General features: G+C 48.7%; 1 protein-coding gene across 3 annotated transcripts in view; it reads right to left on the bottom strand.

Annotated features, from left to right (window-relative positions):
• api5 (apoptosis inhibitor 5) overlaps window positions 1–14,555 on the bottom strand; it is a 77,005-nt gene that overhangs the window by 50,955 nt on the left and 11,495 nt on the right. For all 3 annotated transcript variants that reach the window (XM_034175804.1, XM_034175803.1, XM_034175802.1), the window contains exons 4-5: window positions 1,067–1,132; window positions 420–571 (exon numbers count right to left, since the gene is read on the bottom strand). In XM_034175804.1, the coding sequence (XP_034031695.1) occupies window positions 420–571; window positions 1,067–1,132 (218 nt within the window). The remainder of the gene's footprint in view (window positions 1–419; window positions 572–1,066; window positions 1,133–14,555) is intronic.

Below are 14,555 nucleotides of genomic sequence, written 5' to 3'. Positions count from 1 at the left end.
AGGGTGCACTTACTTATTCACACTATCATTTTGGCTTTTAGATTATTTCTTTTAATTCATGATGTCGTGATTCTTTTTCACGTGTTTAAAGGGCATCATTTTAGAAATTTTTATATAAAAAGCCTGGATTTTTGTTTTGATTTTTGACGTCCTAATAATTTTCAACAATAAAGCAAAAGGGTGCTCGAACTTTTTCACTGCACTATATGTACAATGACAATAAAGGCCCCCCTCCTCTTCTTCTTTAGAGTAGGTCCAGGTGGCTAGAAAATGACTCAACTCTTAACTTAAGTTCTGATTTCAGTCTTCTGTTCTCTATATGTAATGCAGTCTGACTTCAGTGACTCTTGTTACCTGCATCCTGAAAAAAAGAGAAGGAAAACCATTCTAACATAATTATATCTACACAATAAGCCAACCTTCTTTGACTCAGCAAAGATGTACTCCTCCACCTCCTTAGTCAGAATATCCTCTGGAAGAGTTTTCAGTTTGCCTGAAAGAAATTTGATTGCCCTTTCCCGCACAATGTCTTCCCCCTGCAGGATCTGAGAGAATAGTCCTCCAAGAGTTCCTTAGGAAGAACAGAAAAAAGCAAGACAATTGCACACTCACAAAGCAAATTTTATGTTTGAGTCAGTGAGAGCAGTTTGAAAATCTTTGCAGTCCACTAAGCTACGCTAAAACTGTAAAACACAGGATACAATCTTAAATATAGAGAGATGTCAAAACTGAAACAGCTTGTTAATGCGGTCCATCAGTGATAATCAGTGTGATGTAACTATGTTGACAATGCAAAAGAAACTGTTTGGCCACACTGTACATGAACTGAATAGGCTGTGCCCTATTAACTTCAAAGCAGAATGGTAGTATATTTAACAGATTAATAGCGCAGGATAACAAAAGCTTAAGGAAGAACCTTCCTTTATGTACATCTCATTTTGTATCTATCGACAAAACGAGTATAAGAACAAAGTCTCTTAACAAAATCTGAAGGGGAAAAAAGGCCTGTCTTGACATTCTGAACAAACTGATAAAACGTGAAGCAACAGAAGAATTTAACACTTACCCTTTGCATCTACTTTGAAGATGGAAATAAGTGCTGCATTCACTTGATTGAATTCTGCTGTATCATCTGAAAGCATACAGGAATTATAGATTGTTCAGAAGCCAAATAATTGATCTTCAGTCCCAAACTGTTAGCCATTTATTTTTTCAAGACTTGGTTTGACCACTCGGTCTCAAAATTCCTTTTGTTGACAAGTCACATTGCAGCATGTGCTGGTGCCTCATCCAAATGTGCCACATGGCGTAAGTGACATTTATTCACAATGCAAACAGTACACCTCATGAATCTCCCCAAGTAAATATACATTTCACTCAGTCATTCCAGTGATAACCCAGAATCCTCCAAAGAGATCTAATCCCAAAGACATCACCTCAGTCAGTCTCTCTAAAAAAAAAACAACAAAAAACACACACACACACACACACACACAAAAAAAAAAAAAAAACACAGGAAGTACCAGGACCCAACTTTGACATTTGTTCAACTTCAAAAAGGTATTGGCATCACCAAACACCTCTGTTCCATGACCTCAAGAATCCATAAGTTCTTTTTCAGTGTGTCAAGACAGAGGACCCAAAGACAATGTCACTGCCAACAAGAAGTGAGCCCCTGTCAACACTTTAACCACAGTTACACTTTTGATGACCTGGAAGTCACTTAAGTGTGGTTCTTGGTCTTGATCCAGGACAATCGTAAAACCAGAGACTCTGACTCCTCATTCAGCTTCTCAAGTGCTGCAATGAAGGCAGCCATTGATTCTACCAAGATCATAAAATCATCTGTGAAGTCAAGGTTATTAAATGGCTATGAAGACTAACTGCAGTGGGAACAATCAAAGAAGCAGGCACTGAATCCTGTTGAGAATAATCCTTCCAAACACCATTCCCAGCACAAAGAGCACTGTAATATCCCTGTAGTTGTTAGAATTCCAAGCAAGTGCCCTTTCGATTCCACTCCACAGACAATATTTCTCTCCGAGATTTAAACAAGACTGTTTGCAAGGAGAACAGTGTCTACACTAGGCATGTGGAGATTAATCGATACAAATTGGTATCTAGATACAAACGTGTGCGATGCGAGTACTTCAATTCAATTGACAGGTTGAATTGTGTTGCATCACTCGCTGCCTGTTTGCACCAATTTTTTCCGAGACACATTGAATGCACCACGGATGGTTCAGGACAACGGCGCGGCTGTTGCTTTTGAGGGTGTTGATTGAGAAAAGAATTATTTTTCTGCGTTGAATGCTGACTGCAGCGGGTCTGCTTGTAGCTTGAATCAACGAAGCAGCACTTCGACCCGCTGTTCACTGGTTCTCTGCTTCGCTGGTTTTCAGAAGCAGCACGTCCAATACCGTGAGCACCAGCCAGTGCTTAAACTCAGGTAAAAGAAATAATAATAATAATAACAATAATAATATCCTCCGTTTTGTGGGACTAAGTGCACAGCTCCAAAGAGCCGCAGAGATTTTGGTCAGAATTAGTAACTTCAGAGCAAATCAACATTTTAAAATCAAATGACACCTCTTTCCAAATGTTATAATACAACCTACAACAGAGCAAAACTGTTTTTTCCCCCAAAAAAACGTCCTGCATCATGGTGTTATGGAGTTCCATTTGTGCCATTAATATCTGAAAGAAAATGTTTTGACAAAAACTAGATTTTGTTTATTTCAACTCCGTCCAGAGATCAAGATCCATCATGTACATCAAGGATCCAGCGACCATGTACAGACTTTACTGATTTTTATTTATGTCCAGAAACCAAGGATCCAGTGACTAATTTCATATTTATTTACTTTAAACTCAATAAAATGTTGCTGACATAGAAAACCTGTAAAGCCTACTTTTAGTACAGAAAATTCACAAGAGGTATTGATAAGGGAATTGATAAAGAATCGGATCAATAGATAGAATCTTATCAATACCATCCTGTTGTGTGGGCCGCTGAAGAGGAGGTACTGCTGGCCCACCACCACTAGAGGGCGCCCTGCCTGGAGTGCGGGCTCCAGGCACCGGAGGGCGCTGCCGCCTTACGGGAGCAGCCAGGACGACAGCTGTCATCCATCACTGGAGACAGCTGATCCCAATCAATACGGAGGTATATCAGCAGGACGGCATCTCCACCTCATTTGCCGAGATATCGCCTGACCAAAGAGGTAACAATCTCTGCCCATACATATAACTAACCATTGTTGTATTTCTTGTGGAGCATTTGTAGGACAGCTGACTACTGAACAACTTTTGGATAAGTACTCACCTTCCTACACTCCTGTATCGTTGTTAACGAGAGGTGGAGGTGGACTCTCCACCCTCCGTGTTACTGGGTGCAGCCGCATCCACACCTGACTGTTTTTGTTCCTTGCCAGCAGTACCGGATCCGACGAGCGGAGGCAGTGGCCACCTGGGGATTCGGGACTTGGCGGCTCCAGTATTCCCGGGGTTCGGTGGCAGAGGAAATCGGGTTGGTTCCGGTTCGACTTGGACAGACGTCTCCTATCGTCGAGCCTGCCCACACGACACCGTTGTTATTGGACTCAGTCTCAATATTGTAATCGGCTGTGTTGTTGTGCCTGTTTTCACAACAGTAAAAACAGTGTTATTTGATTCCTCCATTGTCCGTTCATTTGCACCCCCTGTTGTGGGTCCGTGTTCCTACACTTTCACAACAGGATATCTCGGCCAGCGTCACGGATCCCGAGGGGCGTCAACCGGCTGTTGAACGGCCAATGGAAGAACAGGACGCGCAGGCGTCCTCGGGAGGGGTGATCGGTGAGTTGCAGCGGATCCTCACCGCTTTCACGACTCGGATGGATTTAATGACCGAGCAGAACGTCCTCCTGAACCGCAGGGTGGAGGCTCTCGCCGCACAAGTGGAAGCGCGCCCCCCGGGCGCCGCTGCGGCTCTCCCTCCCGTCGACCCTGTGCGTAACAGCGATGTTCCACTGGTCGTTCAACGACCCCACCCACCTTCCCCTGAAGCTTACATAAGCCCCCCAGAACCGTACGGAGGCTGTGTGGAGACGTGCGCAGATTTTCTTATGCAGTGCTCGCTCGTCTTCGCACAGCGTCCCGTCATGTACGCGACTGATGCTAGCAAAGTAGCTTATGTAATAAACCTGCTTCGCGGTGAGGCACGCGCTTGGGCTACAGCGCTCTGGGAGCAGAATTCACGGCTCCTTCTGACATATGATGGGTTTGTAAGGGAGCTCAGAACCGTGTTCGATCACCCTAATAGAGGAGAAACCGCTTCAACCGTGCTACTGTCAATGAGACAGGGGCGTCGGAGCGCAGCTGCCTATGCAGTCGACTTCCGCATTGCGGCTGCGAGGTCCGGCTGGAATAGCACTGCCCTCCGCGCCGCCTTTGTAAACGGACTGTCTTTGGTTCTTAAGGAGCACCTGGTGGCTAAGGACGAACCGCGGGATTTAGATGAGCTCATCAATCTTGTCATACGGTTAGACAACCGGTTAGAAGAACGTCGTCGGGAACGAGACGAAGGGCGTGGCCGGGCACGCGCCGTCCCTCTCCCTTCCGGTTCCGACCGCGCTCTGCCTTCCCCACGCTCCACGGCCCCTGCGCTCCGTGGGGCCACAGCTCCCCCTGCTGACGAAGCTATGGACACGAGTAGGGCAACATTTAGGGCACCAGATGCACAGAGGAGACGGGCCCACAGAGCTTGTGTTGTTTGTGGTGCAATCGAGCACCATATGAGAGACTGCCCCGAGCGGTTAAACTCCAACGCCCGCCCCCTAGAAACTGGGCTAGGGGTGGGCCGAGACATTCACGTGGGACACACCCACATTGCCACACGACTCCCAGTTACGATCCCTTATGAGGACTCAACCCTGAAGGCCCCAGCACTGGTGGACACGGGCTCTGAGGGGAATCTGTTGGACAGCAGATGGGCCAGGGAGATAGGGCTCCCTCTGGTGGCGCTTACCTCGCCTGTACAGGTTCGGGCACTAGATGGCTCCCTACTCCCTCCGATCACGCATAAGACACCACCTGTAACTCTGGTGGTGTCAGGAAATCACCGGGAGGTGATCGAGTTTTTTGTGACTCAGGCCACCTCCCGTGTGGTTTTAGGATTTCCCTGGATGTTGAAGCACAATCCCCGGATCGATTGGCCGTCCGGGGTAGTGGTTCAGTGGAGCGAGACCTGCCATCGAGTGTGTCTAGGTTCCTCGGTTCCTCCCGGCTCCCAAGCTAAGGAGGAGGTCAGAGTCCCGCCCAATCTGGGGACGGTGCCGGTGGAGTACCACGACCTTGTCGACGTGTTCAGCAAGGATCTGGCTCTCACACTTCCCCCCCACCGTCCGTATGATTGTGCCATTGATTTGGTTCCGGGCAGTGAGTTCCCGTCCAGTAGGCTGTACAACCTCTCACGGCCTGAGCGCGAATCAATGGAGACCTACATCCGGGACTCATTAGCTGCCGGGTTGATCCGGAATTCCACCTCCCCGATGGGCGCAGGTTTCTTTTTTGTGGGCAAAAAAGACGGCGGACTTCGTCCATGCATTGATTATAGGGGGCTGAACGAAATCACGGTTCGCAACCGATACCCGTTGCCCCTGTTGGATTCGGTGTTCACACCCCTGCATGGAGCCCAAATCTTCACCAAGCTCAATCTTAGGAATGCGTATCATCTGGTTCGGATCCGGAAGGGAGACGAGTGGAAAACGGCATTTAACACCCCCTTAGGTCACTTTGAGTACCTGGTCATGACGTTCGTCCTCACAAACGCCCCCGCGACGTTCCAAGCATTAGTTAATGATGTCTTGCGGGATTTCCTGCACCGGTTCGTCTTCGTATATCTAGACGATATACTCATCTTTTCTCCGGATCCTGAGACTCATGTCCGGCATGTACGTCAGGTCCTGCAGCGGTTGTTGGAGAACCGGCTGTTTGTGAAGGGCGAGAAGTGTGAGTTCCACCGCACGTCTTTGGCCTTCTTGGGGTTCATTATCTCCTCCAACTCCGTCGCTCCTGATCCGGCCAAGGTTGCGGCGGTGAGAGACTGGCCCCAACCCACAAGCCGTAGGAAGTTGCAACAGTTCCTAGGCTTTGCTAATTTCTACAGGAGGTTCATTAAGGGCTACAGTCAGGTAGTTAGACCCCTGACAGCCCTGACCTCACCAAAAGTCCCCTTCACCTGGTCGGATCGGTGCGATGCCGCATTCAAGGAGTTGAAACGGCGCTTCTCGTCTGCACCTGTTCTGGTGCAGCCCGATCCTAGTCGCCAGTTAGTGGTTGAAGTGGACGCCTCGGACTCAGGGATAGGAGCCGTGCTGTCCCAGAGCGGGAAGACCGATAAGGTCCTTCACCCGTGTGCCTATTTTTCCCGCAGGTTGACCCCAGCCGAACGGAACTATGACGTCGGCAATCGAGAGCTCCTTGCGGTGAAAGAGGCTCTTGAGGAGTGGAGACATCTGTTGGAGGGAACGTCTGTGCCATTCACGGTTTTCACTGACCACCGGAACCTGGAGTATATCAGGACCGCCAAGCGGCTGAATCCCAGGCAAGCCCGCTGGTCACTGTTCTTCGGCCGTTTTGACTTCCGGATCACCTACCGTCCCGGGACCAAAAACCAAAGATCGGATGCTTTGTCCCGGGTACATGAAGATGAGGTCAAAACGGAGTCGTCGGATCCCCCGGATCCCATCATCCCGGAGTCCGCTATCGTGGCCACCCTCACCTGGGACGTGGAGAAGACCGTCCGGGAGGCCCTGACACGAGACCCGGACCCCGGAACCGGACCGAAGAACAAACTATGTTCCACCAGAAGCCAGGGCTGCAGTTCTGGACTTCTGTCACGGTTCTAAGCTCTCCTGTCATCCTGGGGTGCGAAGAACCGTGGCAGTCGTCCGGCAGCGCTTCTGGTGGGCGTCCCTGGAGGCCGACATCCGGGGTTACATCCAGGCCTGTACCACCTGCGCCAGGGGCAAGGCCGACCACCGCAAGACATCGGGATTGCTACAGCCGCTGCCCGTGCCTCATCGCCCCTGGTCTCACATCGGCCTGGATTTTGTCACAGGTCTCCCGCCGTCCCAGGGAAACACCGTCATTCTCACGATAGTGGACCGATTCTCCAAGGCGGCCCACTTCGTGGCCCTCCCGAAGCTACGAACGGGCCAGGAGACAGCGGACCTCCTAGTCCACCACGTCGTCCGTCTGCATGGGATACCATCAGACATCGTCTCCGATCGCGGTCCCCAGTTCTCCTCGCACGTTTGGAGGAGCTTTTGCCGGGAACTGGGGGCCACGGTCAGTCTCTCGTCCGGGTATCACCCCCAGACCAACGGACAAGCAGAACGGGCCAACCAGGAGATGGAGCAGACCCTACGCTGTGTGACAGCCGCGCACCCGACGGCCTGGAGTACCCACCTGGCCTGGATCGAGTACGACCACAACAGTCAAGTGTCGTCAGCCACCGGCCTCTCCCCTTTCGAGGTGTGCTTGGGGTATCAACCCCCGTTGTTTCCGGTGGTTGAGGGGGAGGTCGGTGTGCCCTCGGTCCAGGCCCACCTACGGAAGTGCCGTCGGATGTGGCGTGCCGCCCGTTCTGCTTTGTTAAAGGCCCGGACGAGGGCGAAGAACCATGCAGACCGGCGGCGGGCCCCGGCTCCCACGTATCGTCCTGGGCAGGAAGTGTGGTTGTCCACCAACGACATTCCCCTTCAAGTGGACTCCCCAAAACTGCAAGAACGATACATCGGCCCTTACAAGATACTCAAGGTCATCAATCCCGCCGCAGTGAGGCTCCAGCTTCCGGCCTCACTGCGGATTCATCCAGTATTCCACGTCTCCAGGATTAAACCCCATCACACCTCACCCCTCTGCACTCCGGGTCCGGCACCACCTCCTGCCCGGATCATCGACGGAGAGCCGGCTTGGACCGTGCCCCGGCTCCTCGACGTCCGACGAATGGGCCGGGGTTTTCAGTATCTGGTGGACTGGGAGGGGTACGGCCCCGAAGAACGCTCCTGGGTGAAGAAGGGCTTCATCCTGGACCCGGCCCTCCTGGCCGACTTCTACCGTCGCCACCCTGACAAACCCGGTCGTGCGCCAGGAGGCGCCCGTTGAGGGGGGGGTCCTGTTGTGTGGGCCGCTGAAGAGGAGGTACTGCTGGCCCACCACCACTAGAGGGCGCCCTGCCTGGAGTGCGGGCTCCAGGCACCGGAGGGCGCTGCCGCCTTACGGGAGCAGCCAGGACGACAGCTGTCATCCATCACTGGAGACAGCTGATCCCAATCAATAAGGAGGTATATCAGCAGGACGGCATCTCCACCTCATTTGCCGAGATATCGCCTGACCAAAGAGGTAACAATCTCTGCCCATACATATAACTAACCATTGTTGTATTTCTTGTGGAGCATTTGTAGGACAGCTGACTACTGAACAACTTTTGGATAAGTACTCACCTTCCTACACTCCTGTATCGTTGTTAACGAGAGGTGGAGGTGGACTCTCCACCCTCCGTGTTACTGGGTGCAGCCGCATCCACACCTGACTGTTTTTGTTCCTTGCCAGCAGTACCGGATCCGACGAGCGGAGGCAGTGGCCACCTGGGGATTCGGGACTTGGCGGCTCCAGTATTCCCGGGGTTCGGTGGCAGTGGAAATCGGGTTGGTTCCGGTTCGACTTGGACAGACGTCTCCTATCGTCGAGCCTGCCCACACGACACCGTTGTTATTGGACTCAGTCTCAATATTGTAATCGGCTGTGTTGTTGTGCCTGTTTTCACAACAGTAAAAACAGTGTTATTTGATTCCTCCATTGTCCGTTCATTTGCGCCCCCTGTTGTGGGTCCGTGTTCCTACACTTTCACAACACATCCTTAATCATACCACACCAAATCGCATCGTATCGCATTGTGAGGAATTGAATCTCCATCAAATACATATCAAATCGCATCGCATCAGGAACAGGGATGAATCGTATCGTCTGTATCATCACGTATCACTATATGCATCGTATCACTGGTAGCGTATCGAGGTGCATATCGAACTGTCGTCAGAGATGTGATTCACATGCACAGTCTACACCCATCCAGAGATGATCATCTCCTATACCACAGATGCTTGAAGCCTTTCCCTCCCTCAGGTTTTTCACTGCACTGCTGCTTTACTAACATTCGGTGGTTCGCATGCGACTGTAGGATCAGCCACCAGAACTCTGAAAATGGAGATTTGGACTGGTCAATTTTGTCAAAATGCAGTCAGTTATTATTTTAGGCAATACCCCTTTGACTTTTAAAATTTCCAGACTTCATCTGACTTTTTTTTTAAAAATCACTGCCCTTCAGATATCAAACAGAGGAAGACTCGTGTACTGCTGATCTGTGTGGATTTTTATTTAAAAAAAAAAAAATACCGTCCTATCTCCATGCTCAATCTGGATTTTAAGATTTTTACAAAAATATTAGCAAACAGGTTGAGCAAGTGCATTGAATCTATTGTTCATATAGATCAGATGGGATTCATCCCTAACAGATATTCTTTCTTTAATAACAGAAGAGTATTGAATATTATGCAGTATAAATTTTCTTCAGCTTCAAAAAAGGGTATACAATTTTTGGATGCGGAGAAAGCTTTTGATCAAGTGGAGTGGAGATACCTATTTAAAGTTTTAGAAAGGTTTGTTTCGGGTGATTCTTTTGTATCTTGGGTGTGTTTAGTTTATCTGTGCCCGACTGCTTCAATTGTTACTAATCAGGATAAGTCACAATCTTTCTGCCTTGGAAGGGGGTCACGCCAGGGGTGTCCCCTATCCCCGTTACTTTGCGTTGCCCATAGAGCCATTAGCAATTAATATAAGAGAAGACGCAATAATTAAACCCATAACAATTGCTGGAGTAGATCATAAAATATCGCTTTACGCTGATGAAATTGCAATTTTTGTGTCGGACCCTGAACAGTCTGTTCCACGTGTACTTGAAATAATAAATAGCTTTAGCACTGTGTCTGGGTACACTATCAATTGGCAGAAGAGTGACCTAGTATCCCTTAATGGAGATTTAGATCCTGAGTTTGTGTCCTCCACTCAATTTAACACATCTTCAAATGTAGTTAAATACTTGGGTATTAAAATCACAAAAAATCCAAAATCACTTTTTAAATATAATTTTATTGAGAGATTGGATGCGTTAAAGAAAAACAGAGAAATGGAGAACATTACCCTTATCAATGATAGGCCGGGTGAATACAATTAAGATGGTGTCACTACCAAGATTTCTTTACCTGTTCCAGAATATTCCAATTCATATTCCGATGTCCTATTTTAAACAGATCGATTTGACTATCTTACCTTTTATTTGGGGTTATAAGTCGCACAGAATCTCTAAACAACATCTGCAGAAACCAAAAGAACAAGGTGGTCTGAACTTGCCTTGCTTCTTGCACTATTACTGGGCTGCCAATGTCAGGGTGATGGTATATTGGCAATTATCGCAGAGTCAGGACAGTTCGGCAAATATGCCCTCGTGGCTGACAATTGAACAGTCTGGCACAGAAATCCTCTCTTCAGGCACTTCTTTTCTCATCCCCCAGGCCTTTGTCTTCACGGAAAGGGGAACATTTTACACTGTTTAATTCAGAGACTTTGGCTACAGATCCGCAAATTTTGTGGACTTCCAAATACTTCAGTACATGCCCCAATCTGGCATAATCATGCCTTTCCCCCATCATTTACAGATGTGGTCTTTAGAGAATGGAGTCGAAAAGGGTTAACATCTATAAAAGACCTTTATATTAATAATCATTTTTGCTTGTTTGAACAACTACAATTGAAATATGCATTACCTAAGACCCACTTTTTCCGCTACCTGTGAGGATGTGGCTCCCAGCTACGTCGAGTAACGTCGCTTTACTCTGAAACCACTTAATTTCTGGCTCGAGCAGAAATTAAACATGTTTAATTTTTGTTTGCGTCCGATTTGCTTCGTCCTTTGCACCCCTCGTGCTCTTGTGGCGCTGAGCTGCTTGTCTCAGCACTGAGTTGCTTCCACGAGGCGTCGTCATGACGACACACGACAACTGGGAGCAGCCCCGGTGTGAAAGGGGCTTGGTTGTGCAAGTAACTTTTTTGGTGCAAGTAATTTTTTTGTTACTAGCAGAAGGGCAAGTAGGTTAAAAAATATATATATATTTCGACCCGTTTTTTTTATTCTTTTTCCAAAACTCAGGTACAGTATATGAATTGTGAAGGTAATGATGTCTTTATGCACTTTTGTTCATTGAGGACAGTTCTCTTGCTTGGCACAGTTTGTTGCTGTTTTAGTAATTTAAAAATACCACTCACTGCTTTAAGGGAAACAACTGCTCAGTAAATTAGTAAAATGCAACTTCATGTTATGTTTGGCTTTATTCAACTAAGGTAGGCATGGTGTGTCCTGTGTTTCTTTATTATTATTATCTTTTGCTGTAACTGATCTCCAAAAGAGCTAGAAACAGGGACTTAGCAGCTGGTCCTCCTTTGAAAAACTATAAGACCACAGGCCATGCATTATTTATGTTTTGTGTCTTTTTGTGAAGTTTTTTTTTTTGTATTTGGATTAAGGCAATAAGTGCCTCCCTATATTACCACAGATTAACTGTTCCTGTTGCCATATCTTTTGAAATCAATCAATCAATCAATTTTATTTATATAGCGCCAAATCACAACAAACAGTTGCCCCAAGGCGCTTTATATTGTAAGGCAAGGCCATACAATAATTACGTAAAAACCCCAACGGTCAAAACGACCCCCTGTGAGCAAGCACTTGGCGACAGTGGGAAGGAAAAGCTCCCTTTTAACAGGAAGAAACCTCCAGCAGAACCAGGCTCAGGGAGGGGCAGTCTTCTGCTGGGACTGGTTGGGGCTGAGGGAGAGAACCAGGAAAAAGACATGCTGTGGAGGGGAGCAGAGATATCACTAATGATTAAATGCAGAGTGGTGCATACAGAGCAAAAAGAGAAAGAAACACTCAGTGCATCATGGGAACCCCCCAGCAGTCTAAGTCTATAGCAGCATAACTAAGGGATGGTTCAGGGTCACCTGATCCAGCCCTAACTATAAGCTTTAGCAAAAAGGAAAGTTTTAAGCCTAATCTTAAAAGCAGAGAGGGTGTCTGTCTCCCTGATCTGAATTGGGAGCTGGTTCCACAGGAGAGGAGCCTGAAACGAGAGTTACGAATGTAACTACGGTTCTATGAATTTCGGATGACCGCCAGAGGGCGGTGCTTTAGCACCTGGATAACTACATGTGCGCAGCACAGAGGTCGAGAATATATACCAACAAAGTCACACCATTGAATGTGACCTGGGTGACGTCGCTGGTTGTCTTTATATACCAGACTCTGAGTGACAAGCAACTCTGGCGGTCATCCGAAATTCATAGAACCGTAGTTACATTCGTAACTCTCATTCTATTTCATTCCTCCTGACCGCCAGAGGGCGGTGCTTTAGCACCTGGATGACTTAATACCAAGAAGGTCACGAAGAGTCACACTCACCTCGCATCAGCAGTGGGGAGTGGAGGCAGACAACACCGCCGAAGTCACCGCAGGAGGAGCGGCCACATTCAGTCTGTAATAGCGGGCAAAGGTACAGGACGAAGCCCACGTAGCAGCAGCACAAATATCACTCAAAGGGACACCTCTCAGTGCAGCCCAGGAGGTGGACACCCCTCTGGTGGAATGGCACGTAACCTTAGGAGGCTGAAGACCTCTGGACCTGTATACTTGTAAAATGGCATCCACGACCCAATGCGAGAGTCACTGCTTTGAGACAGCACAGCCTCTTTTGTGATCACCGTAACACACAAACAGGGCATCCGTTTTCCGGATCCCGGCAGTCGCACTAATGTACTGCTTCAACATTCGGACAGGACACAGGGAACCTGAAACAGATAATCCTGGATCAGAATGCGGGACATACACAGCCAAGGAAACTGGCTGGTTAACATGAAAAGTTGAAATTCTCTTGGGTAAAAAGGACGGATTAGGCCACAGCGTAACCCCAGATCTGTCAGAATTCCATCGCAAACAGTCCCCAGCAACTGAGAGGGCATGGAGCTCTCCCACCCGCTTAGCCGAAGACAGTGCAAGTAGAAAGGCAGTCTTCACTGACAACCATTTAAGATCAGCACTTTCAACTGGTTCGAAAGGGGATAAGCTTAAACCTTCCAGGACTAGAGGAAGGTCCCATGAAGGTACGCGTGCAAGCCTTGGAGGCCGCAAATAGTAGAGCACCTTTCCAAAAACGACACACTAAGAGGTGTGAACCCACTGACCGGCCATCAACGTAGACATGCCGGGCAGAGATTGCAGCAACATAAACCTTCAAGGTAGCGACAGAAAGTCCCTTCTCCAGCAGTTCTTGTAAATATGTGAGGAGAATAGGCACAGGGCAATGCTCCGGGTCTAACTTTTGTTTCTCACACCACCGCGCAAACAGCTTCCATCTGTTGTCATAAAAAAGCCCTGGTAGAAGCAGCACGTGAATTAAGGATAGTCTGAACAACAGCCTGGTCACAAGAACATTAACAAGGAGTCTGGCCCCTCAACGGCCACACATACAGTTGAAGGCGTTCTGGGTGAGGGTGCCAAATCCTCCCATGTAGCTGTGACAACAAATTCTTCCTCTCCGAGAGAGCCCAAGGTTCTCCCTCGAGGAGCTTGTAAATCATGGGAAACCAAATCCTCCCAGGCCAGAATGGAGCAACCAGCAGCACCCTGTGGCTGCTCTGATCTATCCTGTGCAGTGTCAACATCAGCAGCGGGAGAGGAGGGAAGGCATAAAGGAGGCAATCCGGCCACGGGTGAGCCAATGCATCCTACCCCAGCGGGCTGTCTGGTTCCAAGAGGGAGTACCATCGTGGGCAATGTGTCGAAGTGCTTGAAGCGAAAAGGTCCACTTCCGCTGCACCATATTTCTGCCAGATCATTTGGACCACAATCGGGTTCAGTCTCCACTCTCCCGGTGGTGGTTTCTGTCTGGAGAGTAAATCCGCTGCGCAGTTCTGTACACCGGGCAGATGAACTGATCTGACACTCTGAAGGCGAGGCAACGCCCATAAGAGAAACTTCCGAGTTTCTGTCAATGAGTGATTGGACCTGGTGCCCCCCTGATGGTTTATGTGATAGACTGTTGACGTGTTGTCCGACCGGACAAGAACATGTCTTCCTCTCAGGGCTGGGAGGAAATACTTGAGAGCCAGTCGCACAGCGCGAAGCTCCAGCACGTTTATGTGTTGGAGTCTCTCCTGGGGACTCCAGACACCCCTCACCATCCTGTGATTCCACAGGGCCCCCCAACCTTTGAGTGATGCATCTGTAACAACCACCTCTCGGCGAGAAGGAACAGAGCCTAGAAGGACACCCTTGCAGATGAAGTCCACGTTCCCCCAGGCTTTGAGGTGCAGAAGGCACTGGTTGGAGAGTCGTACAAGCCTGTGCTGATGCAACTTCGAGTTGAGGCCTAGGTTGTTGATCCAGATCTGTAGGGGAC

Source organism: Thalassophryne amazonica, chromosome 8 (assembly GCF_902500255.1).
Source record: "Thalassophryne amazonica chromosome 8, fThaAma1.1, whole genome shotgun sequence".
NCBI classification, from domain to species: Eukaryota; Metazoa; Chordata; class Actinopteri; order Batrachoidiformes; family Batrachoididae; genus Thalassophryne; species Thalassophryne amazonica.
Note: the sequence above shows the minus strand (reverse complement) of the source record. Positions and strands in the feature narration are given on the sequence as shown.